We start from the raw sequence: 27288 nt of genomic DNA, 5'->3' as shown, positions 1-27288 counted from the left end.
CGCGAATGAGCTTCTGGCTTTCTATCTAACTGATCATTTTGAAAGTAAACAGCTGGAATCACAGCACAGCAATTGTCTTTAACTTGATGATTTTTAACAGACCATGTTGCGGTTTTAAAATCAGGATTTCAGCAGTGCAGAGCAGCAGCTTTGAAATGGCTTGGAAGTGACTGCTGGTTAACATGTGGTCTTAATGAGCTGCATTTCAGTCACTATTCCATACTTGTTTCTTCGTCTGACAACAGAAACGGAAAAACATGTAAATGAGAACAGCTTTATTGGGAATTTGGCTTTATTAAGATACTGCATATGTGAGCACATAGAGTGGGAGAGAAGTGAACAGATAAAGGGTGGTTCTACCATATATTAGGTTTTGACCTAGTCTTGTTATTGTATGGGCTGGTGGACCGATCCAGATTAAGAAAGAACAGTAAAAAGAAATACCCATGTTTTACCAATAACTTGGTGGTGATTAAAATATGTTCAGAAGTAGCCTATTAATGATGCGTTAGCCTTATAAAACATCGCATATCTCTCTCCCTTACATGACAGTACATTAGCTGATTTTCACAATAAAAAGTATCATTCGGTATTAATATCAGTGATCCTGGCCCTGGTATCACTTGGTATCAGATCGGAATCAAATTTTGCACTATTGCGCACCACTAAATCAGGTAAGCAGTCATGTATTCATTTGCTTCACAATGATTTTCATGTCCTGCCACCACAGCACACGGTGACTCTGTGACTCTTTGAAGGTGATAACTCAGGAACAACACATAGTAGAAACTTCATATGTACACCACAGGTACCTCATATAGAGTAGATGGTCTGATTAGATTTTGGAGCACCTCTCTGCATGTATTTGCATATCAATGAGGGAACACTGATTTCCCAGAAATTGCCATAACTCTTAACACTGCATTCTAACAAGTTCAAATGATACCAGGTATGTAGTATGCAAAGACAAACGTGTTGATTAAAAAAAAGAAATCTTTGCAATTTAGTGAGTTAACTAGCTTAATTAGGAAGAAATTGATTTTTCTCATTAACATGATAACTCAAGGACAATAGTTGAAACTTCATACTTACCCTATAAAGAGTAGGTAATCTGATATATTTTGGTTAGCATTCTTGATGACAAAGTGCAAGCACTGGGAACATACATGTTCTTTTGTCATGGAGATCATGGTGGGACATGAGGCAATCCAAGTGCTTCTTGTTATTTGTCTTTTATTATTCAGCACGTTCAACTCCTAAGGAAACAGGAAAAGTGGCCTCTGCTGCTTCATTATTTTCATCATGTTTTCTTTAAATTTCATCCTCCCTGGGGTGTAACAATTCGCTGATTTAAATCAATGTGCTCAGCTTGAATTTGGCCGCATCAGGTAGGGAGTCACAGCAGTATAAATGCAAACGTCTCTTTGTCAAAAAAAAGACCCACATGAATAAAATATACTGAGTCGAGTTTTTTTTTTTTTTTGGTTTTTTTTAATACATTTTTTTAAAAGAAAATGTTCTCTGTCTTACCATGCACAAGTTGAATGCTCACGTATGATTAGCATTAACACAATGTTAGCTTAACTGTACGGCACTGAGCATCACAGCCCTTTTCCAGTTCGTCTTGTTATAATAGGAAAAAACGCAGGGGTTACTAATTAAATTGACAGAGGCTCTGTTTTATTCAAGCGTCCCAGTAAGACATGACAGTCTGACATGAACAACACCAAGGCTCTGAAACTGAAGCAGCTAAATGGAATTCAACCATCATTCATTTTATTATTTACCCCTATGCTTTTCCTACTGTGCCAAAAGGCCTATGGCTAGTGATGTGCTGGAAGCATAGATTATTTTGGTGTCTTCACTATTTTTTCCGTAAGCTGTCCTCTGTCCTATTCTCCTACCAGGCATCTACTCCTTACAGCCTAGAGTCAGAGTCTCTGGGAATGGACTGCATCATGTCAGGAGGGACGTCTCCCACTCTGGCCATCAATGCTGTAACCAACAAGGTATGGGACCAGCTTGTCAGTTATGAAAGATTTGGTTTTATCAGTGCCAAAGGGACCATAGTGTCCCAATTCACCAGTTGTTACTATATTTTATATTGTTTTTAATAACAGTGTCAGTGTAAGATATTTAATCCACCTCTCATGTTTCTCAGAGTGCAGCACATGCCCATTGTTTCTTCTTGTCGAATACTCTATTCATTTATGGTCGGAGGTAGGAACGTAATTCCTGACCTGTTTGAATTTGAGCTACTGTGGTGGGAAACAACATAAAATGTTTGGATGGTCATAGGCACCAGACATCTCTAGTTCTACATGTTTAACTAAGTAATGTTACTCTGCTGTTGTGCTGATTGATTTTAAAACATGCCATGTTCAAAACATCTAACTTAAAAGTATTACAAAAGTAGTATTTGATTACTGTTGACTGTGGATCTGAATGATTAGTCAAATAATCTAATAGTCAATTGAAAGAAGAATAATTGGCAACGATTTTGATAATCAATGTATTTTTTAAGTCATGTATAAAGCGATGATGGGCAACATTTGCTAGTGCCAGCTTCTCAAATGTGAAGATTTCTTTTCTTTGTCATAGTCTTTGGGTTTTTTACTGCAGTTCAATTTAAAAAGATTCTTGAATACATCTCCTTTGGATGCTGGAAGTTGTGATGAGCACTTTTCATAATTAAATTACATTTTATAGACAAAACAGTGAATTGATCAAAGAAGAAAATGAGTAGCCCTGGTTAAAAGTGTGGGAAGCCATTAGTTCACAAAATAGATCTTGTAATTTAGTGGGGAAACACAACCATTAGTTGACCATTTTTGACTAAAAGCTAAGTTTGCATATATTTTATGGTGCCAATTTGCCAAAATGTAAACAAATTTAGGCTGAAAAAACAGCTCACTGAGTGACTCCATGGCAACATTTCGGCAATTTTATACATTTTTGAGGTGGGACCCACAGTGTTGGAGTCCCGGACAGATTCTTCTTTTAGCCAAATGGGAATCTAATTCAAATAGGAAGGTAGCTAAGGGGACACCCAACACTTAGAACACCACAAACAGGGAATGACAAGTCCCTGACCAGCCAAGATATTTATTTATTGTTTATTGTTGCAGCTAATCTCATATTGACATGAGTCCATGGGGGCGTGTTATAGCTGCTAATATTAGCTACCTGGCCAATTACCAACCGTACAAAATTATTTTCAAAATTTTATGGATAAGCCAGGACATTTAGGTGGCGGGGAGCAGAAGAGAATTCTCTCAACAATAATGCAGCCTTTGCATGCACCTTTAGTTTTGAATACAGGAATCTGAGTGGGTGAGCCATGTGTGGTTAAGTTAAGTTAAGTTTAGTTGACTAGCTACCATTAAGTATTTGATGCTGCTATGTACTAGTCAACTAGTCATAATATGCTTCAGGATCCACAAATATTACATACAGAAATTTTAAATAGTTGAAAAGCTCGGAAAGATGTTACTTTATTGGCTACTGAACCTAATGAATTTTCATTTCTTAACAATGTGTAGTGATTTTGATAAATTAATTATTTAATAAAATGAAATCATTTGGATTTGCTGCTGAGAGGAATGTGTTGAACTTTGTCGAGGTTATAAATAATACCAACGGGATATAAGAGGTATTTGACTGAAAACTGCAGCAGAAGGAGTCTCTGTTTTTGCCTTTCATCATTAATGGTCTAGACCGTTTTATAGGTCTTCACTTTCAAATTCAACCTTATGCCATAACACTTCCACACACACGCTGACTAAAATGCAAAACTGGGTGTGACTGTCTGTATGAGGGTCAGAGATCAAGCAGTAATTGGGACCTCTGATGCCTGTCTGATCTGGCGCGTGCGTGTGTGTGTGTGCGCACACACACATATAGCATTCCCTAGCCCCTAAACCTAACTTTAACCATCAAAAATAAATGCCTAGCCCCAACCCCAACCCTTACCCTAAACCTGATTCTAACCTGAACCCTTAAACCAATTCTTAACCCCTCAAAAAGCAGTCTCTACCCGAGGGGACTTCAATTTTCGTCCCCAGTTGGATATAAGAACAAGTACACAGACACAGTAGAACACACAAACTGATGCACACACACAGAAACACACAGAATGAGGATGTGTGGTTCATGACCCCTTCGTCTGACCTCGACCAAACAGAACATTTTTCCCACAGCAGCAGCTCACATAACTGAGTGTTTGGCCTGGACCTGATGTTAAGGTCTGGGCTTGACAGCTTATTCCAGTTTTCCATTCTGCTCTTTTCACAGATCTTGACTTATGTTTCACAGAATTTGTCAATATGTAACCCTTTGAACACAGTTTTATATTATATGGTGGCATGAGAAAGGTTGGGCACCCCGGTCAAAATTTCTGTTACTGCGAACAGCTGAACAAGTAAAAGATGAACTGACCTCCCAAAGGCATAAAGTTAAAGATGACACAATTTCTTTAATACCTTAAGCAAGATTACCTTTTTGTTTCCATCTTTTACAGTTTCAAAGTAACAAAAAAGGAAAAGGGTCCAAAACAAAAGTTTGGGCGCCCTGCATGGTCAGTACTTGGTAACGCCCCCTTTGGCAAGTATCACAGCTATCAACGCTTTTTGTAGCAGCTGAGAGTCTTTCAGTTGTCGTTTGGGGGATTTTTCGCCCATTCTTCTTTACAAAAGGCTTCTAGAATCAGTTTCATTACATACACAGACAAATTAGTCATGAAATTGGACAACAAAAAGCAAGAGGTGAACATCATTAGCAGCCAAGGAAAGGAAAGGAAAGGACAGTGTGGTGTAGCGCACAGGCAGCAGGTGGAGAGACAGCAGGAAACTGTTCATTCACCTTAAGCCTGTCACTTTGCACCTACTTATGTTTTACTCCAGCAAAGACTAAAACTTATACATTTTGAAACAATGATTGAGAGCAGCGAGAGGAAGACCTTGACGATAATGATGCTCGTGCCAACGTCAGTGAAATCCACCGACATTCCAGACAGGTGGCATCCTGCAGGCACAGCAGTGCAACAGAGCCTCTTCAATAACACATTTGCTCACTAATATTCTATTCACATCGGAGAGCCTGTGGTTTTAAAAAGACCTTCTTATAATCTGATACTAGGAAACTTGGATAATTCCTACATTCCTAGTAATCGAAGCTCTGCTAAGTCTAAAAAACTAAAACTTGAAACCTTTCTAGAAACACCACGAGGTGTGCATAAACGTAATGCATAAATGAAAACTTCAAATACTCTTGTAAACTACATCACAATATCCTTGTTCCTACAGTGACACAGCAAGGAGAATTACAGAAATGTTCAGGATTAACACTCAAACGCACCACTTAGAAACACTTCTTTTTCCACTAAAAGATGTTCTACAGGGTAGAGCACTGCCCCAGAGTGCCTTTACTGTTGCTTCACCCGAAGGCTATATTTTCAGATTTGTCTATACAATTAAATGTAGCCTGGAGGTGATGCTGGTGCTCTGCTTCACAAGTACTGACAGTCAAACAAAACAACAGAAATTTGATTCAACATAATCCTGAGGCATTGCTTTTAAAAGCTTTTGATCTGTCACCACTAGGTAATACGCAGTACGCATCCTCTGAAGTGAAACTTGTGTCTTCACTGGTGCCAGACTTTCAGACAATAAAGCAATTTCTGTTGCCCAGGGGTCTCTGGGTAAGGACATTTAATCAAAATTACCATGTTTAAGGAAAAAAGTTTAGGTTCTGGGCTTTTATGCAGCAGGGCTAATTTGCTGTCAGCACTTTAATTTCCATATTTCCTCATGAGTTGTCTCATAAGTTAATGGTGCATTGGTAACTTCTTGAGGTGGGCAATGTTCACTTCAGTCTGGATATGAATTGGCAAATGGACAGATTGAAGGAGAGTAACAATAAGGGCAAGGAGGAACAATAAAATCATGAATCACTGCTTTTGAAGAAGTTTATATGGTGCATTACCTCAAAATGTTGGCCCATGTGTAATACCCTTTATTGTCACGTTAACAATGGATCATGGAAATGTCTGTGTGTGTGTGTTCGTGTGTTCGTGTCTGTAGGTAGCGCTGTATAACCCAGAGGCAGAAGGCAGTGAGAGCCCTGTGAGTCTGGGCGGCAGCCTGAGCAACAGTCTTTCAGAGCAGAGTTTGGCGTCCGTCAACCTTAACAACCTGAACACGGCCGTCAGCAGCGGCAGCAGTGTACACAGCTATACACCAGTAAGACCTTTTCTTTGTTTTGGTTGACAGTCTAAAAAGTGCTGCTGGTTTAAGGACACTTCAGCAGGACCAGTGCTTTCTCCCACTTTTCTTCTGCTTTTGTATCTTAAAATGGCAAGTTTTAAACTACTGGCATTCAGACTAAAACAATGTGTATCATATGTTCTTTGTTCACTTGATTCTGACATAATCTGGATGATTCAGTCACCGGTCCAGACCCTCTCAGTCAGTACAGAAGGTATCTGCTGCTCCCTTAGCAGACTGAGGAGGTGGTAACCAGCTAACGATGTGTACGCTGCTGAAACTCATTTTCTGTTTGATGTTCAGACTTTGCGAGCAAATATATATTTTCAGTGGTCTTTTGCAGAGCACATTCAACGTGCTTAGGTGACATAGGCATTACTCTGGACTGTATCAGTAGAGTTAAGCAGATGGCATGAGAAGACACATTTAAGCCTGCAAAAAAAATCTGTAATTTCAATTGTGCTTACTCATTGAACAATTAAAACTTGTTTCTGCTTCTGTTTTACTTTGAGATGCATAGATGAACAGTCAAAAGGGCAATTTCAGTCAGTGTTTCCTGTACACATTTCCCCCTTTCAAAAAGGTTTATCTATTTATCATTTCTTCCTTACAGAGGTGTGGAAGTGCAGACTGACTAAAAACTCAAAAAAGTTTCTTGTTGGTGAATGTTGCATATATGTGCACTGATTATTTAGCTTGTGAATTGATTTGTGTTTTGCAGCCGATTTTAAGTTCTGTTGTCAACCCCTCACACCCCTCGGTGTCAAACGCCACAAAATAAATTCTAAACCTTCTGGGAAATGCTGGTATGCTCTGAAAGTGCTTCCATCATACAAAAATAAAACAGCAGGAAACATCAGTCATCCTTTTGTGTTGACAAATCACCATAACCACCTCTGATGCATATAAATAATGCCTGACCACTCCAGTATTAGCTAATTTGAAAGAAAAGGGCAGAATTGTATACATCTAAAAGCAAACTGATTCTGTCAGCCAGCAATTTAACGCTGAGATTGAGCTGTGTCTGTGGCTTTTTAGGGGCAGAACACTGTATATATGAGACTGTGTTATTGTTTATGTCTGAAGCCTGAGCCAAAGGACATAACCAGTGCCCAACTCGCTCACATGAACCATGACTTGTTACCAGGTCCCCCATACTGTACATGCACAAGCGCACACACATACACACACACACACAGGTTTATTTCAATCAGGTCTGTGCCGTGTCGTCTACTGTTATGGTGCCTACGGTCTTGGCCAAAGTAAAGTACACTCTAGACTTGGCAGGCCAGTGAAACACTGAGACATATTTGGCCTGATTTTACACTGGCTGTTTAAATGATTCCTCATCCTTTACAAAACAAAGTCCTTCGGCTGTTTGAATTGATTAGTCACAAGCAGCGTATGTGTGAGATGATAATGAGTTGCCTTTTTATGAAGGATGGAGTAGGTAAGCCAACCCATCTGTCAGGACATAAACTGTCCCATGCTCAGCAATTTATTCGATGAGTAAATGAGTAAATGTATTAAATGAGTAAATGAGTAAATGTATTAAATGAGTAAATGAGTAAATGTATTAAATGAGTAAATGAGTAAATGTATTAAATGAGTAAATGAGTAAATGTATTAAATGAGTAAATGAGTAAATGTATTAAATGAGTAAATGAGTAAATGTATTAAATGAGTAAATGAGTAAATGTATTAAATGAGTAAATGAGTAAATGTATTAAATGAGTAAATGAGTAAATGTATTAAATGAGTAAATGAGTAAATGTATTAAATGAGTAAATGAGTAAATGTATTAAATGAGTAAATGAGTAAATGTATTAAATGAGTAAATGAGTAAATGTATTAAATGAGTAAATGAGTAAATGTATTAAATGAGTAAATGAGTAAATGTATTAAATGAGTAAATGAGTAAATGTATTAAATGAGTAAATGAGTAAATGTATTAAATGAGTAAATGAGTAAATGTATTAAATGAGTAAATGAGTAAATGTATTAAATGAGTAAATGAGTAAATGTATTAAATGAGTAAATGAGTAAATGTATTAAATGAGTAAATGAGTAAATGTATTAAATGAGTAAATGAGTAAATGTATTAAATGAGTAAATGAGTAAATGTATTAAATGAGTAAATGAGTAAATGTATTAAATGAGTAAATGAGTAAATGAGTAAATGTATTAAATGAGTAAATGAGTAAATGTATTAAATGAGTAAATGAGTAAATGTATTAAATGAGTAAATGAGTAAATGTATTAAATGAGTAAATGAGTAAATGTATTAAATGAGTAAATGAGTAAATGTATTAAATGAGTAAATGAGTAAATGTATTAAATGAGTAAATGAGTAAATGTATTAAATGAGTAAATGAGTAAATGTATTAAATGAGTAAATGAGTAAATGTATTAAATGAGTAAATGAGTAAATGTATTAAATGAGTAAATGAGTAAATGTATTAAATGAGTAAATGAGTAAATGTATTAAATGAGTAAATGAGTAAATGTATTAAATGAGTAAATGAGTAAATGAGTAAATGTATTAAATGAGTAAATGAGTAAATGTATTAAATGAGTAAATGAGTAAATGTATTAAATGAGTAAATGAGTAAATGTATTAAATGAGTAAATGAGTAAATGTATTAAATGAGTAAATGAGTAAATGTATTAAATGAGTAAATGAGTAAATGTATTAAATGAGTAAATGAGTAAATGTATTAAATGAGTAAATGAGTAAATGTATTAAATGAGTAAATGAGTAAATGTATTAAATGAGTAAATGAGTAAATGTATTAAATGAGTAAATGAGTAAATGTATTAAATGAGTAAATGAGTAAATGTATTAAATGAGTAAATGAGTAAATGTATTAAATGAGTAAATGAGTAAATGTATTAAATGAGTAAATGAGTAAATGTATTAAATGAGTAAATGAGTAAATGTATTAAATGAGTAAATGAGTAAATGTATTAAATGAGTAAATGAGTAAATGTATTAAATGAGTAAATGAGTAAATGTATTAAATGAGTAAATGAGTAAATGTATTAAATGAGTAAATGAGTAAATGTATTAAATGAGTAAATGAGTAAATGTATTAAATGAGTAAATGAGTAAATGTATTAAATGAGTAAATGAGTAAATGTATTAAATGAGTAAATGAGTAAATGTATTAAATGAGTAAATGAGTAAATGTATTAAATGAGTAAATGAGTAAATGTATTAAATGAGTAAATGAGTAAATGTATTAAATGAGTAAATGAGTAAATGTATTAAATGAGTAAATGAGTAAATGTATTAAATGAGTAAATGAGTAAATGTATTAAATGAGTAAATGAGTAAATGTATTAAATGAGTAAATGAGTAAATGTATTAAATGAGTAAATGAGTAAATGTATTAAATGAGTAAATGAGTAAATGTATTAAATGAGTAAATGAGTAAATGTATTAAATGAGTAAATGAGTAAATGTATTAAATGAGTAAATGAGTAAATGTATTAAATGAGTAAATGAGTAAATGTATTAAATGAGTAAATGAGTAAATGTATTAAATGAGTAAATGAGTAAATGTATTAAATGAGTAAATGAGTAAATGTATTAAATGAGTAAATGAGTAAATGTATTAAATGAGTAAATGAGTAAATGAGTAAATGTATTAAATGAGTAAATGAGTAAATGTATTAAATGAGTAAATGAGTAAATGTATTAAATGAGTAAATGAGTAAATGTATTAAATGAGTAAATGAGTAAATGTATTAAATGAGTAAATGAGTAAATGTATTAAATGAGTAAATGAGTAAATGTATTAAATGAGTAAATGAGTAAATGTATTAAATGAGTAAATGAGTAAATGTATTAAATGAGTAAATGAGTAAATGTATTAAATGAGTAAATGAGTAAATGTATTAAATGAGTAAATGAGTAAATGTATTAAATGAGTAAATGAGTAAATGTATTAAATGAGTAAATGAGTAAATGTATTAAATGCAGTAGAGTAAATGTATTAAATGAGTAAATGAGTAAATGTATTAAATTTCACCTAAGTACATTCATGCTCCCAGGGGATACACCTTCGGGAACACTTTGATATACTCCTAAAACCATAAATCCTTTTATTCAGTCTATTTTATTCCATGCTGCTGCAACAGATTAATCCTGCCATTGTAGTCATTAAAGTTCCATACACTCTGATTGAATTATGGACATATTTGTTGCATTTGTAGTGCATTTCACGTCTGTCACAATGTTTGTGTCTAACCCTTTTAACCAAATATAATACAATTTTAAAGGCCAGCGTCCTTCCAAAAACATTTGGTCCAAAATTACAGAAGCACTGAAAAATCCAACCCTTCATTATTTTTCCCTTGTCACAGCTGCTCACCTTTTTACCATCAATCACTTTTCCCCGCTCACCTCCCACCTGCATTAGCAAAGGTCAGTGCAATCTCATCTCGTTAACCTCTCATTTCTAGAGAGCATCTTTTGTTTTCCTTCTCCCTGCCTCACCTCCTCCACCCCTCGCCCTTTTCCTCTATCGTTTCAGACCTCATCTGTGGTCTAGTCCAGTGGGATCAGGGTTAGTTCTGCCTCATTACCTGGCGCAGGTGATACCCTCCTGACTGACGGTGATTACTGGTGGCATCATTGGCAGGGATCTCAAAAGCACCAAGAGAGTTGATGGAAAGGCTGCCATTATTGGGTGGAGGTAGATGTGTCAGGGATGCATCACGCTAAGTTGGCTTATATTTACAGAGGCACACTGATAATAGCAAATTGCTTGTATTTGCAGCATGGATGGTGAGGGAGATGACAGCTGGGATGAGATGATTGAGGGTGGAGGAAGACAGGCTGCATTCACCATATGAGATAGAAATTTGAAGCACTATATTTTGTTTTTGTGCGTTTACATGAAAAGAAATGACTCCCAAAGCAAGATTTTCTTTTAATTGCGTGGAATTGAATTTGGTATAATCATCATACTGAATGACTGAGTTTAAAAAATGATTTGTAGAATTAATTAATTTGAATTTGAAAGACACAAATTTAAATTAGATTAAATTCTTTGAAACAGGATGTGGTGATTATTGAATATTACCTTTCGGTCTGTATTACAATGCAGCTCTCCCAAATGGAAATTCCGGTTTCTCAATTTAGATTCAGCTAGTAGAAGCACTTTGTCTCCCTGTGTATTGACTGACAGGCAGCAGTCCGCTCCGGTGCGGACATTAGTGCCCTCACATTCTTCACTTGGCCAAGCAGTGCATGTGGCCTGTTCTTTTCCTCTCACTGTGAAGTTTGAGCTTTTGCTTCCCCACTTTTGAATTGTCTGTTGCTACATGGTAGCACTGGCTAAGCCAAGCTGCTAATGGTATCTAGCTTGACGTACCTGACTCGGGTGATCGACAGGGGCTTACCTTGGTGTCATGGCAACACCGGCAAATTCTCATATGATTTTAAATTCAAGTAACATACACACGACTTGAATTTGTCCAGGGATTAAAGTGTACATCGCTTACATCATCAGTCTAAACCGGATTTTTTCAAAAGTGCTGCTGTATAGCATTTTGGGTTCAGATTGACCAAATCAAGCTAATATGTGCGACATTACGAGCAAAACTCTTAATTCTAAAACCACTCTTAGGCTGAAAGTAACTCTGTGTTAAAAAGAAAACGACGGCCTGCGTTGGTGTCGTGTGTGGTGTGTGTTGCTGCAGGTACCCAGACTCGGTTTGAGTAAACCGTGAGCTTTAAGACTTTTCAGATGCCAAAACACTGCACAGTTTATAATACTATATATGAGACTGCATTTTACAACTCTGTAATATTACCACGGCCACAGTTGTTTTTACTTACGTCTCAAGGATTGTGGGGTAATTGGAATTGCCGTATTTCCCTTATAAAGCAGCCTCACTACTACTATCCAATCCTACTGCATATGTCCTTGTCCTACCTCTCACACTAGGCAGTCCATAGAAACATTTGGCAGTGCTGAAATCTGCATACCTAGTAGCTACTCCACTTGACTGCTTTCGGCATTTTGACTCCATCCACCTCCCCAGCCTCCTCCTGGGGGGGATCTAGGGGCTTAGGGGGTTTGCGAGGGACATGCTGTATCTCGCTTGCAGAGATACGTACCGAAGCATCACCTATAAATATAATTGCATTAAATGATCACCTCAATGATGACCTCAATGTAAGTGTCCTGACTGAACAGTAATTTACCAGTAATGTTCACTTTTCCATATTCTATTGGATGTTGTGGAGCTTCAATGGATGACTTCGTGGTAAGAGATGAACAAGGATAGTTTTGTCTTTTTTCCCTACTGGAGGACCCCAATTGTATGAGCACCATGGCCTTATTGGTGTCATTGAAATGAATGATACCTTTCTCTGTATTTGATATACTTTTCTAAAACCAATAGTTTCACTGATTTCCCAGTTTCCCTTTTTGTAACCCTGTCTCTCTGTTCTTTCTCCTCTCTGTCTGTCTTGAAGGTGAGTAGCCACTCAGAGCCCTCATCCCAGTCCCTGAGCCTTCAGCAGCCCACCCAGCTTGCACCGCCTCCCCCTCCTCCCCCACAGCCCCAGTACGGTTTGCCCGTCCCAGAGTCACGGGACAAGCAGCTCTGTTTCTCGGACTTTGAGGACCTCAGCGCTTCTTTCCGCAGTCTGTACAAGTGCGTCTTTGAGCAGTCTTTCTCACAGCCAGGTGGGTGTCAGCTTTCATTTTGTATGTCGATTAGTGTGCTCTATTGGTGTGTGCCGTCTCACATCTATAATGACACTTGTGTTTCCAGAAAACATTTTTTTGTAAACCTCTGCGTCAGTCTTCGAGTACATAATTAACTGTCAAAGTTAAGCTCCGTTTGAAATTGAAAGAATTTAACATTGCCTTCCTAGCAGTAAAAGCATTTCAGTCTTAACTTCCACCACACATTACTCCTACTCTATTGTATTTTAATAAACAAACAATCTGTTGTTCCGCATATCTGCATTTTACGGCTCGCTCAGTCAAATGAGTAAAGGCAATTAAGAGGAAGAATTCCACAGAAGGAGAAAAAAACTCTCCAACACATCCGCAGTCGAGCAGAGCAAAGGGTTCTGCAGCTTTGATAGCAGCTAATTAGATCGGTTCTAAAGTTTGTGAGGCATCTCGCTAATTGCTTCCTGAAGCTTTCAGGTCACCAGACCTCCTCCCACTTGGACTCCCCACCATCCCACCATCCTCCTATCACCTTCCCTCTCTCGCTCTCTTCTCCCCGTACACATCCACGTACATTCTTTACCCAGAGATTGATGTGCTCTGTTGAGCTCTGCAACTGCTGCCTGGATTCACCCTCTGACAAGGTCCCCCTCAAGTTGTGGTCAGGGGTGAAGATAAGACAATGAGAATACTAGTTTAAAATAAATTTTTATATATATATATAAAATATAGCTAGATAGATAGATAGCAGGAAACGGTGTCAGCAGTCTTTGTATTTGAGAATTTGCGTTATAGTTGCCCCCCAGACAGCGGAGCTCATCATCTTCTTTGAAAAACCCCAGTGTGTCCAAGACCACACACCAAACCATAACTGAGTCAAGTTGGGTGCCAGTCATTTTCTGCCTTGTCATTATTCTGTTTCATCGTCATAAATTACAGGTCAAACAATAGAGACAGAAAATAAACAATAAATTAATAAACTGGGACTTGAAATTATCACTTGGAGCAACATGAAAAGCCGGGCATGAAAACACCTCATTTTACAATCCAGCTTTAATGATAATACTCCACTTTCCCTTATGTCACATTAAAATTAAAGGGATTTAAATAAAAAGGCCATGTTTCAGTGCAATCTAGAACAACTTTATTTCTCCCTGTAAGAAATGACAGCTCTCACAACACCAATATTATAAATTAAAGAGAGGCAAAACACAAACAAGATAGTTAAAAACTGTGCATAGACATCCAGTAAATTGTAAATAAATGAACAGATAAAACAATGGCTAAGAGGCAATTTTCATAAAGCATTGAATAGCCTCATAGCAGAGTGAATAAAGGAATTGGAATAAAAAAAATGTGTGCAAGCAGGTAAAGTGTAACAACTCTTTGATGGCAGCAGAGAAAATTCACTCACTGGGATGTGCTTAGAGAGACTCAGTAGGCTCATCGATTCCCTTATTTGTTGGTCACAAAAAGAACTCAAGTCCCTCTGTTTCACTTCACTGATGTTTGAAGAGACCTTAGCAGCACCGTTCCTGTCTTTCAGTGATAAGCAATGAAACAGCAGATGAAGAAAAGGTCAAAAGACTGATATTAACAATTTAAGAGCAAATGTACTGACAGAAAATACATTTTCTGAAGACAAATCATTAAGTGTGCTGGCCACACTTTATGATCATCTGTGCTTAAAGCCAACCTTAAATGACTGTTGAACACTATAGCAAAGTACTTGTAAGAACCATTTCATTTTAACTCAACTTACATGACATTAAAAAAAAAAATGCCGTTGTGCTAGAGCACAAGAGCAGGAGAAGCACAACCATGGTCCATTGTGTGAAAAAAAAAAAGAGAAGAATGCAGCATCGTCTGGTATCTGCTTTACAGTTTCTGCAGCTGTCAGTATCCATGATGAGAAGTAAAGGAGATACATGTTCAGGGTTGTTGTTTGATTGTTTAGGGTTACTTATTTGTGGAAACAGTGCCACATGGGAAGATTCCTAAATTAAGGTAATTGAAAATAAAACTAGACATTAAATTTTCGAAGAAAAAAAAAGTAGAGGACATAGCGGGCAGTTGAGCACATGATGTAATGTACACCAATTGATTATCTTAATATATACTATAGTTACTCTCTGAAAAGTCAAACCTCTCAAAACAATAGTAAGAAGAATTAAAAACTTGAGGCAAGACAGCATTGTGTACTACTCTGTGTTTAGTTTTCTGTCAGTTTTCTGGTTGATAAAGGATGTAGACGTAATTCTTTTACAGGATCCCTGAGGGTCAAATCTTTAATACATCGTCCCACTTTATCCCTACACAATTAGCCCTGTTCATTTCATCCTGTACTTCCTCTAGATATCCCTTTTTCCTTCTTGACTGTTTCCTGTGAGAAGGGGTTTCTTTTTTTCTGAGCTCTGTTTTCACCTATGGTTTGTTTTTTGAAAAAGCTACAATCTCCACACAGAACAATACACATAAGACTCAACCTCAAACAGATCATTTAAATCTTGGCATTTATATACTATAAAGTCGTGTCATTCTGTGCAGCAATGAAAGCCTGCAAACTTGTAAAACTATCCTCTATGCAACGTTTAGCTGCCTTCTCTGTGCTGTGTGTGAAGAGACTTACATACAAGCTTAGGCATAATGAATCTGCTTTTCTGATTTGATAATCAAGGATTTAAAAGTGAGTAAGTAAGTGAATGGGTTTCAGTGTCATTTTTAGCTGAATAAATGATTAAATCCACCACAATTGAACTTCTGAGCTTGAGTGAACATTGCATTGAACATGGTGCGTGTAAATATGTGTGGGGGAAAAAAAAGTTCAGGAAATACCTTTGTTGGTTGAGAAGGGTGAAGTGAGATTGACGGCAGTTCAAGGTTTGAGCTACATATTTTTCCCAGGTCACAAGGTTTTGTCCATCCGGTCACAAACAGTTTATCTTTTTTAGTTTCCCTGTTTAATGATGTCACTTTTAATATTTTGTTTGTTTGTTCAGCAGGTTTGATGGGAATGCCCGGTGACTCCAGCCAGCAGGCCCGGACCGCGTGCTCTTACCAGCACTCTCCCGGTGCGGGAAGCAGCGGTGGCCACCACCACCAACACAACCACGGCCAGGCGTCGCACCACCCCCACCACCATCAGCAGCACCTCTCCCCTCACTCCTCCCACGGCCAGCACCAGGCGCACGTTCAGCATGGTCAGCAGCACCCAACTCTCTCCCACCAGAGTCACACTGGACAGACTTGCCCCACAACCGGTGAGGACAGAGAATTAGAATTAGGGAGTATTTTTCCAGTTTCTAGTCATAAGGCGTCCATATTTAGGAGCTGAAACTTTTTGACTGTGGTGACATCTAGTGGTAGTATAATGTATCAAAAAGGCACAGTGGCAGGCAGTAATACACACCGTTTGACCCTGAATGAATCAGCTAAAAGCAAAACATAGACTATGACAGTTCACTGCGATTTTTTTTTTTTTTTTTTTTTTTCCCCACAGATAAACGTATGCCATCACAATTTTTTGAAAGCTGCTATAATCACAAAAACATTCTACACATACATAATTAAAATTTGCATTTGAAAGTTGTCTTTAGCAACACAGGGGACTCCTCAGTCATTTATCAGTACTCTGGGATGTAGTAATGGCCATCATTGTGAAATATTTCAATGTTGTTAGTGAGAAATCGCATTGTTTTCTTTGAGTTTGGTATGGCAAATGGCTACTGCTATGCACATATTATACAGAGTGTAAATAAAAGCAGCCGAGTGGGAAAACCATTAATGTCAGTCTCCTAGTAGCAGTTAGGGGGAGGACGTATGGGGGACTTAGGAAGGCTATAAAATCTCCCAGCTGGATAAAGAGCTTTTGCCAAAATGGCTCCAAAGTTACTATCACTGGCGGGATCTGGTTTTAACTTGTTAGTGAGTTGCTACAAATATATGAACAATAATAATAATAATAACTAGAGTGCAGACCTCTGCCAAGGCCAATGTCAAACAATATTGACCAGAATTGAGAGAAAAAAAATTCATTTCATAAAAAATTATCCAGATCTGCCCCAAAATTTAATGGGTTCTTCCCTGGCACATGCCCAATCCCTCACCAAAGTTCGGCAAATCGGTTCAGTTTTGTTTGCATAATTCTGCTGACAAATAAACAAACAGACAGACACGGGTAAAAACATAAGCTCCTTGGTGGAGGTAATAATATCAAAGTTAGACTGCATTTCGATTTATCTGGGGTGACTACAGGACTAGCAGTTGGGGTAATTATCTTCGTAGAGTGTAGCATTAGGAGACGACTCCACCAGAGCCATGAAATCTGAGTAACAGGACATTCAGAATATTTCATAGTTGCTGAATTGATCCAGAATCTGAAAGTGAATGGATTCAAAAGTGTTCAAAGTGTCATCTCTTCAGCCTGCCATTAGCAGTTCAGGTACCTGAATAGTCCTTGTATTCAAGCCACAGTCCTACCTGGGAGTTATGGTTTACATCTATTTTTTTTTTTTTTAATCTATGAACCATAAATTTAAAGCGCTCCAACTATCAGTCACCTCACATTATATGTAAGAAAAAAATAGAATAAGAAAATAAACAGGACTCTTACTTTTGAAACCTGCATTCCCGTTGTAACCTATTTCTCTACTCTGCTGCATACCCTTTTGCTAATTCTTGTAAAAGGAACCCACAGAGTGTACAGTATAGTTTCATAATTCATATATATTGATGCAGTACAGCACCAAATAATGATTCTACTTCTCCACACTCCCAAAGCCACATTGGTCCAAATGCAGTTCACCTAGCTACATCAGAAAGAGAGAGAGAGAGAGAGAGAGAGAGAGGGAGGGAGGATATAAACAGACATCTCCAAACCTTCACTGAGGCTTTTTCTCCTCATATTCCCATTCGTTTTTTTTCCTCCCCTGTGTCTCTGCAACACAGCTCTCAGGCCAGAGAAAAGAACTATTCAGACATTATATATCTTGCTTTAGCATTCCCCTCAACCAAGGAGGATAAATGAAAGCAATCCCTCTGTCTTTGATCCACGGTCTGAGAATATATTGTTGTTTAGTTAGTCGCGATGAGGGCTGGGAAAAGCATTTTCTTCTTCTTTTTTACGTTTTTTCAGAAACAGAGCTGTGGCTTGAATTTTTCTGTGTGAAGTCACACCACCTTGTGGTTTATGGGTGAACTTAGACTGAGACAAATTTCGCTTCTTTGTAATATGAATCAGTTCCCTTGTGTCAGATCATTTATCATTGTTACGCTGCTCAGTATCATATTCTCACTCTAGTATTTGTTTTAGTCCTGAAACAATTAGTCAATTAGTAGTAAATCAGTAATTAACAATGTTGTTAATTGACAAATCATTTAAGTCATTCATCAAAAACAAATGCCAAACCTTTTAAGTTTCCAATTCCTCAAACGTGATTTCCTGCTTTTTCCTGTTCTGTATCATTGGAAATTTGATATTTTTGGGTTTCGGAACAATCTATTTGGAAATTGTAGTGGGCATTGACAATTTTCTGACATTTTATAGATGAAATGATTGAATCATTAATCAAAAAATAACGTCATTATTTGCAGTACTAATTTATTTTGCTTTATCTTTCATCCAACCCAATCAAAATAAATTAATTCAAGTATCTTCTTGCATTTTCATTATGGTTTCACTGACATTTCTCATTTGACACGGCATAGTGAGAGAAGTAAACATTAGATCATCAATGCAAAATCAATATTAATATGCAGCAAATGTGTAAGACTTGGGTAATTAATAAACTGATATATCCCATTACTATAATGTTATCAAAGAAATGGTGCCACATCGTAAAGCGCCTGCCATTTACACCTTTAAGCCAAGCCTACTTACATTCATTAGAGGCCATATCTGTCATTAATGTCATCCATTCTTCTACTTTTGGAGCTGTTTTAAGAATGATTAAGAAAAGTAATAATTTGTGTTGGTGTATGTTTATATACGTACAGTCTGGGAATGCCCTGCTATTGCTATTCTGTGACAAAAGTTTTCGTCAACATTTATGTCTTTTCCAATGTCGCCTAAACTCTGTCTGCTTGGGGCTAGACCAGAATTACCTCATGTACAGTAGTACGTTACCAATTGTCATTTGTAATGAGGGGCATTATTACACCTGCAACAATTAATTGACGCCACTGGACAAAAATTATTTAAGTGTGTGTGTTTGTGTGTATATGGGTTGTGTGTGTTTGCTGTCTCCCAGGCATCTCATCAGACTGGTACCCCAACCTGGACTGGCTGAAGGAGAGCTGCCGCATTGCTACCAGCTACAACTGGGCTGATGTAGACCTCTCCCCATTTCAAGGTAACACATACACACACACACACACCACTAACAGTCCTAACTGGTAAAATGCTTATGATGCTGAGCAGTTATTTTGATTAAACCATTATGATTCCTCTCTACACTTTCATATAAACTTGCCCTTGAGGCACAATATTATAATATCCAGTGATGTAATAGTACTGGCCTAATAAAAGTCATTATCCTGCATCGGAGAGGTTGCCACTCTGTCTTTCTCTTTCTTTCTCTCTCTCTCCCGCTTTCTCGCTCTGTCTCTTTGAAACACACACAAACACACACACACACACAGCCCTCCATCCCAAATGTATGAAGTGAATAATCCAATTAGACCCCGGCTCAGTAACAGCCTCTTATCACGGTCAGCGCACAAAGCCGGCAACATCCACACACGATGGATGATGACGGCTGGTCTTATAAGACACAGGCTGCCGCTGCCTCTCTCTCTTCCCTGCAGCGCTTGACCTCCCTCACACTGCCGTAATAGCATCCTCCGCCGTCTATGGCTCACCTCCAAAGAGCAGGAACCAAGCCTCTCATGTCTGTCGCTGCCAAGGACAAGCCATGTGAATTTGATTTTGAGAAATATCAGAGGAGGGTCTGTTGAATAAAAGCTTGGGTGTGTCTTTGTTGGAAGACGCAAGTAAGAGGAGGAGGTGTTATAGGTTCAGGGTCTTGTTCAACGTCATGTGAGATGTGAACAGGTATGTTGTCAGGGCAGCGATGTTCTTTGGCTTGTAAATAAGGTGGAACAATAGTGACGGCAAAACCATAGTGGGAGTCTTATGCTGGACGTGACGTTACAATAATATACGATTAATAAATAAAGTAAAGATATTGCACGTTTTTATCTAACTTTGGAGCTGCGTAAAGGGAAAAGTATGTGACATACTGAGAACATTAGGTTCAAGCAGATGACTTAAAATGATAAAAGCTCCACAGTGAGTGACTTCCGGAGTCTGTCTTTGTCTCCCCTGTCTGTCCGAGTCAGGTTTAAAGGAGATAATGCGGCAAGCTGAGCTCAACAACTGGTCGCTGGACGCCACCCAGATGGCCGACCTGTGTTCCTCCATTAACCAGTTCTTCACAGCCACAGGGGTCATCCGCCCTCAAGGCGCCGCCCACCCACAACCTCAGGTCCAACACCCCACACCACCAGGGGTGCCACAGCACCCGGCTCAGCCACATGGGGCCATGCACCCAAAGGCTAACCAGCACAGTCAGCACGGGCAACACAACCAACGTAACCATCACATCAGCACGGGTCAGTATGCACATACACAAAAGCATGTACAGAACTCACTTCAATAGCCTGGTAGGCAGCAACAGAAAATAAAGTCGGAAACCACAATGTGGAGTCGTCCATTAAAACAAATGCCATGTACTTCATTTTAAGTGAAAGAAAAAAGGTTTTGTCTGTTAAATGTACTCAAGTAGCAAAAGAAAAAGTACACATGGTGTAGCAAAGTATAGTCTCTTTTAGAGTTTTACTGCCTGAGGAAAACTTCATAACTCCAGTTTTGGGATAGATGAAGAAGAAGAGGAAGCAAAGGAATGAAAGAAAGAAAAAAGAATGAAAAGAATGAATAATGGAAGAAAAAAGAATAAAGTCAGGTTGAAATAAACGCTCTTTATATATTGTCAAAATATCATTGTGTCACTGAGATGAAACAAGGCTGGTTTTTGGAGATCCTTATATTTTAAGTCCATAATATGGAATAAATATGAATTCAGCCACATTTTATGATCTTATCTCAAAATAAAATCTCAATCTGCAAATTAACTTGTATCTCAGCCATCACATAAATGTAGCAGAGTAAAAAGCCAACATTTAACTCTGAAATTAAATGCAGGAAAAATAAAAAGTTACCCATAATACTACCAGTACCAATACCAGTATATTAAAATCGTACAGACTTGTATAAATGTCCTTAGTTACTTCCCACCTTGGCAGTAGGCATCCAGAGAATTGCTCAGTGACATGTCTGCATTCGCTCGCTGCGACGGGGGCTGAAACCTGAAGCTACAGTCTCTCTCCTCACTGTGACATTGTTTCCCCATTACATATTTACAAGGGAATTATGGATTTTGTCAGCTTCATCGCAGCTGGAGTAAAAAACATGAAGACGAGGGGATTTTTTGCCAGTGGAAAATCCACTGAGTGACTGAGTTCTCTGGCTTAGCATAAGATGCCAGTAAAAATCTGTGTGCGCGTTATGACAGCTCGTGTTCGGCGAAGACGCGTACACTTGTGAGAAAGCCAGGATACTTATCTGACAGTTAGTCACCGCCCTTTTGTCTGTTCTCCCACAGGGAACATGTACATGGACTCCAGACAGAACATTTCCTCTCTGATGGGCCCACCAGGATACCCCCACATGCCTCCCATGAGCAACACGGCTCCCACCATGACAGGTGACTCCTCCATCGCTCTCTTAACAGGTCAGGAGGAGCCGCTGCATGGTATATATATATTGTATGTGTGCAAGTTTATGAGCAGGCAAGTGTGTGGTTTTTCAGAATTGTGACAACGCCTGTGTTAACATCAGTATTTGATAGTAAAGTGGTACTTCGACATAATGACAAACAAGTAAAACCGCGATGCAATATCCCACAAACAACCTGAACAAAAAATATAAGGTTAAGAACCATAAATTCAATGTGAATATCAGGTTGGCTTATTTCACCATATGTCTTGATAAAGTTTAATCTCTGCATTGAGAACAAATTATAAATACATATATGTATGTACAATGGTGTCAGAGACTGGCGACGATAATGAACAGAGTAACAGGTACAATTAAAGCAGTAGTCTAGCAATTCACCGTTGCCTTCTATAAAGTCGGGGACTCACAAGAGACAGATTTAAAAAAGGATGATCAAATTTGATGACGCAGAGGCTGAGACTTTTAGTCCCTAGTATGAGACGGGTGAGCAGATGTGGGTCAAAATAAAGGATGCACGAAAGGGGGCGCTTTTGCGTAACAACATTTTTGGCATTTTGGGGGGCCTTTCTCATGCAGAGCATCGCACAGGCAGTCAGCTCATAAGTGAGTGAAAAATTGAGGGGCAGCTGAATTTTGGGGTGCTCTCTTTGATGGATCAGGAGACTTAACAAAAGTGGTGCAGGAAATTGTGCACGTTGTGTCTGTGTCTTGCAACAGAGAGTTAACATCAGATTTCCTTTGATTAATTAATTTGGGTGTAAATTGAATGACACTGGCTGGTGCAACTCTTCCATGCTTTTGGTTTAGGGAATGGGAGTGGAAGGCGAAGTTGGTCTTGGTGTGCACAGACTGAGCTGCAGACCACGTTGTAGTTTACAACGGGGTCGTTCCCAAATTGCGTCAGATGGTGGCGTTCGGGGATTGCATATTCTGTGTACCGCCCACACCCTCGAGAACTGGGCCAAGTCAGCTGTTCAGATGGTTACATACTGTGAGAAATGTTATCGCCCGGTTGAAAAGTTACTATTTTTTATTTACAGAAAGGGGGTGCAAAAAGAACAGAACGAGTAAAGAAGGTATTTGATGAGAATGACATTGCCTTTGTGAAACTAGGAAAATTTCACAACATTAGATGTTGAGAAAGAGACTCTCTTGTCTCCATGCAGAGAAATATGGAGGCTATTACTTGCCATTCAGATTCAAGTGACTATAAGTGATGACAGTGACCTAAAACATATCTGCACAGAGCATTTTCAGTGTTTCCTAGCCAACCCGCTCGACACTGGAAACATTTTACAGTTCACCCTCCTCAGGTTCCAGCAAGAGAATTTGACTATTGGACGGGAATGCAAAGATGAGCTCGTGGTAGCTGTTGGACAGCTGACACTTCTGCTCGACTGTGAGGCAAGTACAGGAAAGAACCTGTTTTAAATCCTGATGCTGACAGGGACAAGGTTGATGCATTGAGAGGTCTAATTCATGCAAGACCACCACAGATTTGGCAGCACAACAGTTAGTAACATCCTTCAGGAAAACGAGGCCAGCTTGTCCGTTGACATAGACTCCACTGTAAGAGAATTGATGAGTTTAAAGCATGCAGGAAAATGTTTGGCAGCCTCCTCTGTGTATGACTTAGTCAACATAGTGAAGAAAAGCAGTCTCTGACATTCACAAAGTCCTTCTGTTGTCCCCTTACACTGCCCTTGAGCAATATAATAAATATTATATTGAGATGTGAAGCCGGCTGTTGCCTTACGGATTCAAACAGCTAATCGTGGGCTCAAACAGGGAGAAAGAAGTAGGCCCACATCTTCATCTTCCATGTTTGAAAGAGGGAAAGATAGTGACGAGAGCAGTCAGGAGGGTAGTGACGACGACAGCTTATAGGATAACTGTGGCGTGTAAAGGTACCAGGCAACATCTCTTGAGAAACAGACCAAAAAAAGTTACATGCACCCCTGCTGATAAAGATACAGCGACCTTAAGTGCATTGGCTTTTATTATTACAAGATGCTTGTGTCATTTTGTCCACCCCTTGTTTTTGTTTTAAAAGTCAAATTGCAACTGCGTGTCATTGAAAACACTACGACGCCAGGCTAAGTACATGTGTCACCTCATTAGACTCACCAGTTGGAGAGAATTCAGCTCAAGACGGTGGATTATTTGATGCTGTTGCCAAGACTTCAGCTTTTTTAGATTTTTCCACTGACTGCCGATGCCCTTGTCACAAACAGGACCCAGGGAATTTTTTACTCAAAACCTCTTCTTCTCTTTTTACAGTTTTTCTCGCATATTTAAGAAAAAAAAAAAAATCAGTTAGTGGCAATGACACCGAAGTAGTGCTGAAATGTCACTGCTGTGTGGAACAGTAATTATCAGCACTAAGTCTCACTCCCATCTTCTTCCATGTCCAGGTCATCACAGCCAGCTGAGCCAGCAGCAGCAACAACACACGCTGACTCCAGGACACTTCCAGGTGAGACGCATGCTCGCTGCAGATGATATCCAGGATGACTTTGACTGGGACTCCATTGTCTAAACGGAGCCGTCGGTTGAACAGAGAGATGAATAGAGAGACTTGAAACAAGAGAGAGACACAGAGACATCATGTGATGACAGGTGAGGTATGAAACTGGCCAGCCTGCTCCTTTCACCAGTGTGAAAAAACAAGAGACAATCCAACAGAAAACAAACGGAAAGTAATTTTTTCTCTGTTTTTGCTGGCCTTTTTTTTTTTTTTTTTTTATTATTTGCTGGTACAAAGTGTTTGATGACTCTAAAGACAATCATTAAAAAAATGACTCAAATGGGATTGGACCAAGCCAAGATGTTAACAGACATCGTCCAAAGCAAAAGGACGTTTGAAGCTCTCATTTGAATTGTCTCATGTTGTGTCCCCCAGTTCCAACAGGGTTACAAGTCACCAAAGTGTTGTCGAATTGTCGGTGAATTATTCACCTTTCATTTTCTTCAATCTTCTGTGTTTCCTGCTGCAGCTTGTGTCCCATGTCTGCAAAATTCAAGCCACTGTGGCTGAAATGAATAGAAACCATTGTTTTCTTCAAAACTCCCTGCAGAAAATATTTTAACATGTCACACACATTCACACACATTCAGCAGGTCTAACTACTACATCCTTTTCTCCTCGTAACATTTCTTTGTTCACTGATACCAGACATCTTTGTTGCTCTTCTACATTCCAGTTAGAAGGAGGATTTTTGAAGAAGAAAGTAACGATGGTGTACCTGTTGGACTTGAATCAGTAATGGGTGAGTGGACCCCCACCTGCTGATTAAAACAGGCACCATTTGGCTTCCTCTGCCTAAAAAAAGTTCTATGCTCCCCAATCTGTTTTTTACACCAATTCTAAACTTCTTTTCAGCTTATTTGATCATTTTAAATGTCATTTTCGTGTGTGTGGGAAAAGTCCATGATGCCATGTTCTCAGGGTGTTACATTCATAAACCTCTTCGCATCTCTGCCATTCATATCTCTTTACTGTATGTGAGGTTAACTGTGTGTTGTACAGTCAGTGTTCGCTTCCTGTTGGCGAACAGCGAGCGTCCCAGTGAAAAGTTTAAAGTCTTCATTTGTCAGCTTATAAGCTAAACTCGTGAAATACTGCGAAATACGTTTCTCAGTAGTTCACACAACAGCCACTAAATTGAAACAGAATTCAAAATGAGACGCTGGCTAGACTTGGACTTTGTCAACAGTAACAATACATTGTTTTCTGAGATATAATTCAGTTTTTACTTTTACTTATGACCAGGCAGAGAAGGCCAGCTGTGATTTCAAGATGCCTCATTTTGGTGAAGATGAGCAGTTTTTTGCACAACATGAAGCTTGATAGCATCTAGTGAATGAGAAAAATAAAAGAAAATGGTGAACATTTTATTTCTTTGTTTCAAAAGACATTTAAAAAAAATAATAGAGCAGCAAAAGAGCAGAGACTAAGTAAAAGTTTCAAAAATTCAAGTTTTTTACTGTGATGTTTAATTTTGTCTGTGTGTACAAGTGTGTATAGTCCCCTCTGATTTCCTTTTACATACAGCTCCGTACAGCTCAAAAAATACACATAAGAAACAAATACTTTGTTTATATTAAGTGGGTATACAATGAAATATGGGACCTTAAAGTGCTCTTTGGTTTGGAAGATCTCAGTGTTTGGATGGTTAAAACATGGTCTCACTGTAGGGAAAAAAAAAAGAAAATTACTCTTTATTATTGCCATTAAATGCTGTATTACAGTGACCAGCATATATATCCTGTATGTTTGTGTGTTGTTGTCCTTGTAAATAACAGTATGGTACTCCTCTGTTTGCCCTTGAAAAACACAGACTGATGGAAACAGCAAATGGAGAGAAAATATTTTGTTATCTGTCTGTCAGGAGACACAGTATGTACATACCTTCAGTATATTGTAAATAAGTGGTAAAGAAAAAAAAAAACTTTGGCGTTGCCGTTTTGTGTCATAAATAATCTGTGGATGGCGGTTCAACAGTTAAAATCTGTTTCTGTGTTTATTAAAATGTCATTGACCATTTTTACTGCGCTAACGTCGAATCTGCTGTCATTATTTCATCAGCCGCCGGTGTGTTTGAAAGTTTTTACAAAGAAACTTTTAATGATGCTGGACAAGTTGCTGTGCTCTTCAGGACTCCAAATCTAACATGCTGCTTCAATCTTTTGATTTTTCAAGTGAAACAAAACTAAAAGAACTGAGAGAGAATTAATTTTGGGTTGCTCAGGTATCTTTATCTTCCTCGGCTTTGTGCTGTTTTGACCCCCGTAGCTTGTTGTCCAACAGGTGTCAGCCTAGGTCCAAGCAACAGTTTTGTTTTCCCGCCATCGCATGTAAACCCAGCAGACCACCCATGCCTGCCTGTGTGAAAGTCACACAATGTTCTAACTGTATTTTCGGCTGCTTTCATTGGGAAAACCTGTTTAAAAAGCGCCTCTCTCTTGCTGCGGTCTGTCAGCCACATATGTATGCTGCCACTTTCTTAGAAAGAACAAGATTGATGTTTTTAAAAGATCAGTGCTGATGCATTATGGTTACGTGTTTCATTCAGTGTTTGCTTTTATTAACAGTTAAGTACTGAATGTGATTAGAAAAATCTGGTGAAGCTCTGTTCTACTGAAGATACTTTCTTGGCTCTTAACTTTGTGATTAAGGATTATTTGAAATCCCAAAGCTCTGTGTACTTCTCTGTGTACTGCATTAATTCATACAGCAAAAGCTTGTCGCCGTAACTTGCTAATTTGTATAAGCTTGCCAGTTTAAGTTTGAAGTGCCTGTCTTGTCTTGATAAATAAGTCAGCAGTTTGTTTATCTGTATTTCCAAGTGTACGTTTGCATTTATGCGTGCTGCTGATATTGCAGAGTTTGCAAACGGGGGGGGCTGGCTGTGCACCAAGAGGAGAGCGCGTCCTACACGGGGCTGGACCACGAGGGCTGAAACCACCTTACTGCCCCAATCAAGACACCCTCCTCCCAACTCAACCTGCCCCTTGTTCCTCAACCCGCCCA

General features: G+C 38.4%; 1 protein-coding gene across 8 annotated transcripts in view; it reads left to right on the top strand.

Annotated features, from left to right (window-relative positions):
• The window catches only part of LOC120804279 (forkhead box protein J3-like), a 66084-nt gene extending 39464 nt beyond the window's left edge, over positions 1–26620 (top strand). The window contains exons 6-14 of one of the 8 annotated variants that reach the window (XR_005709428.1): positions 1908–2009; positions 6081–6239; positions 12754–12967; positions 15961–16221; positions 19210–19311; positions 20300–20572; positions 21622–21750; positions 24170–24374; positions 24959–26619. Coding sequence is in view for 7 of the 8 variants with exons in the window: in XM_040153628.1 (XP_040009562.1) it covers positions 1908–2009; positions 6081–6239; positions 12754–12967; positions 15961–16221; positions 19210–19311; positions 20300–20572; positions 21622–21750; positions 24170–24294 (1365 nt within the window). In the remaining variant the exon portion in view is untranslated. Of the gene's footprint in view, positions 1–1907; positions 2010–6080; positions 6240–12753; positions 12968–15960; positions 16222–19209; positions 19312–20299; positions 20573–21621; positions 21751–23054; positions 23160–24169 lie in introns of all 8 variants that reach the window. The other 7 variants (XM_040153634.1, XM_040153633.1, XM_040153632.1 and 4 more) reach the window with 7 other exon arrangements.
• Positions 26621–27288: the final 668 nt, after the last annotated feature.

This window comes from Xiphias gladius, chromosome 18 (assembly GCF_016859285.1).
Source record: "Xiphias gladius isolate SHS-SW01 ecotype Sanya breed wild chromosome 18, ASM1685928v1, whole genome shotgun sequence".
NCBI lineage: Eukaryota > Metazoa > Chordata > Actinopteri > Istiophoriformes > Xiphiidae > Xiphias > Xiphias gladius.
This window is presented reverse-complemented; position numbering and strand designations above follow the sequence as displayed.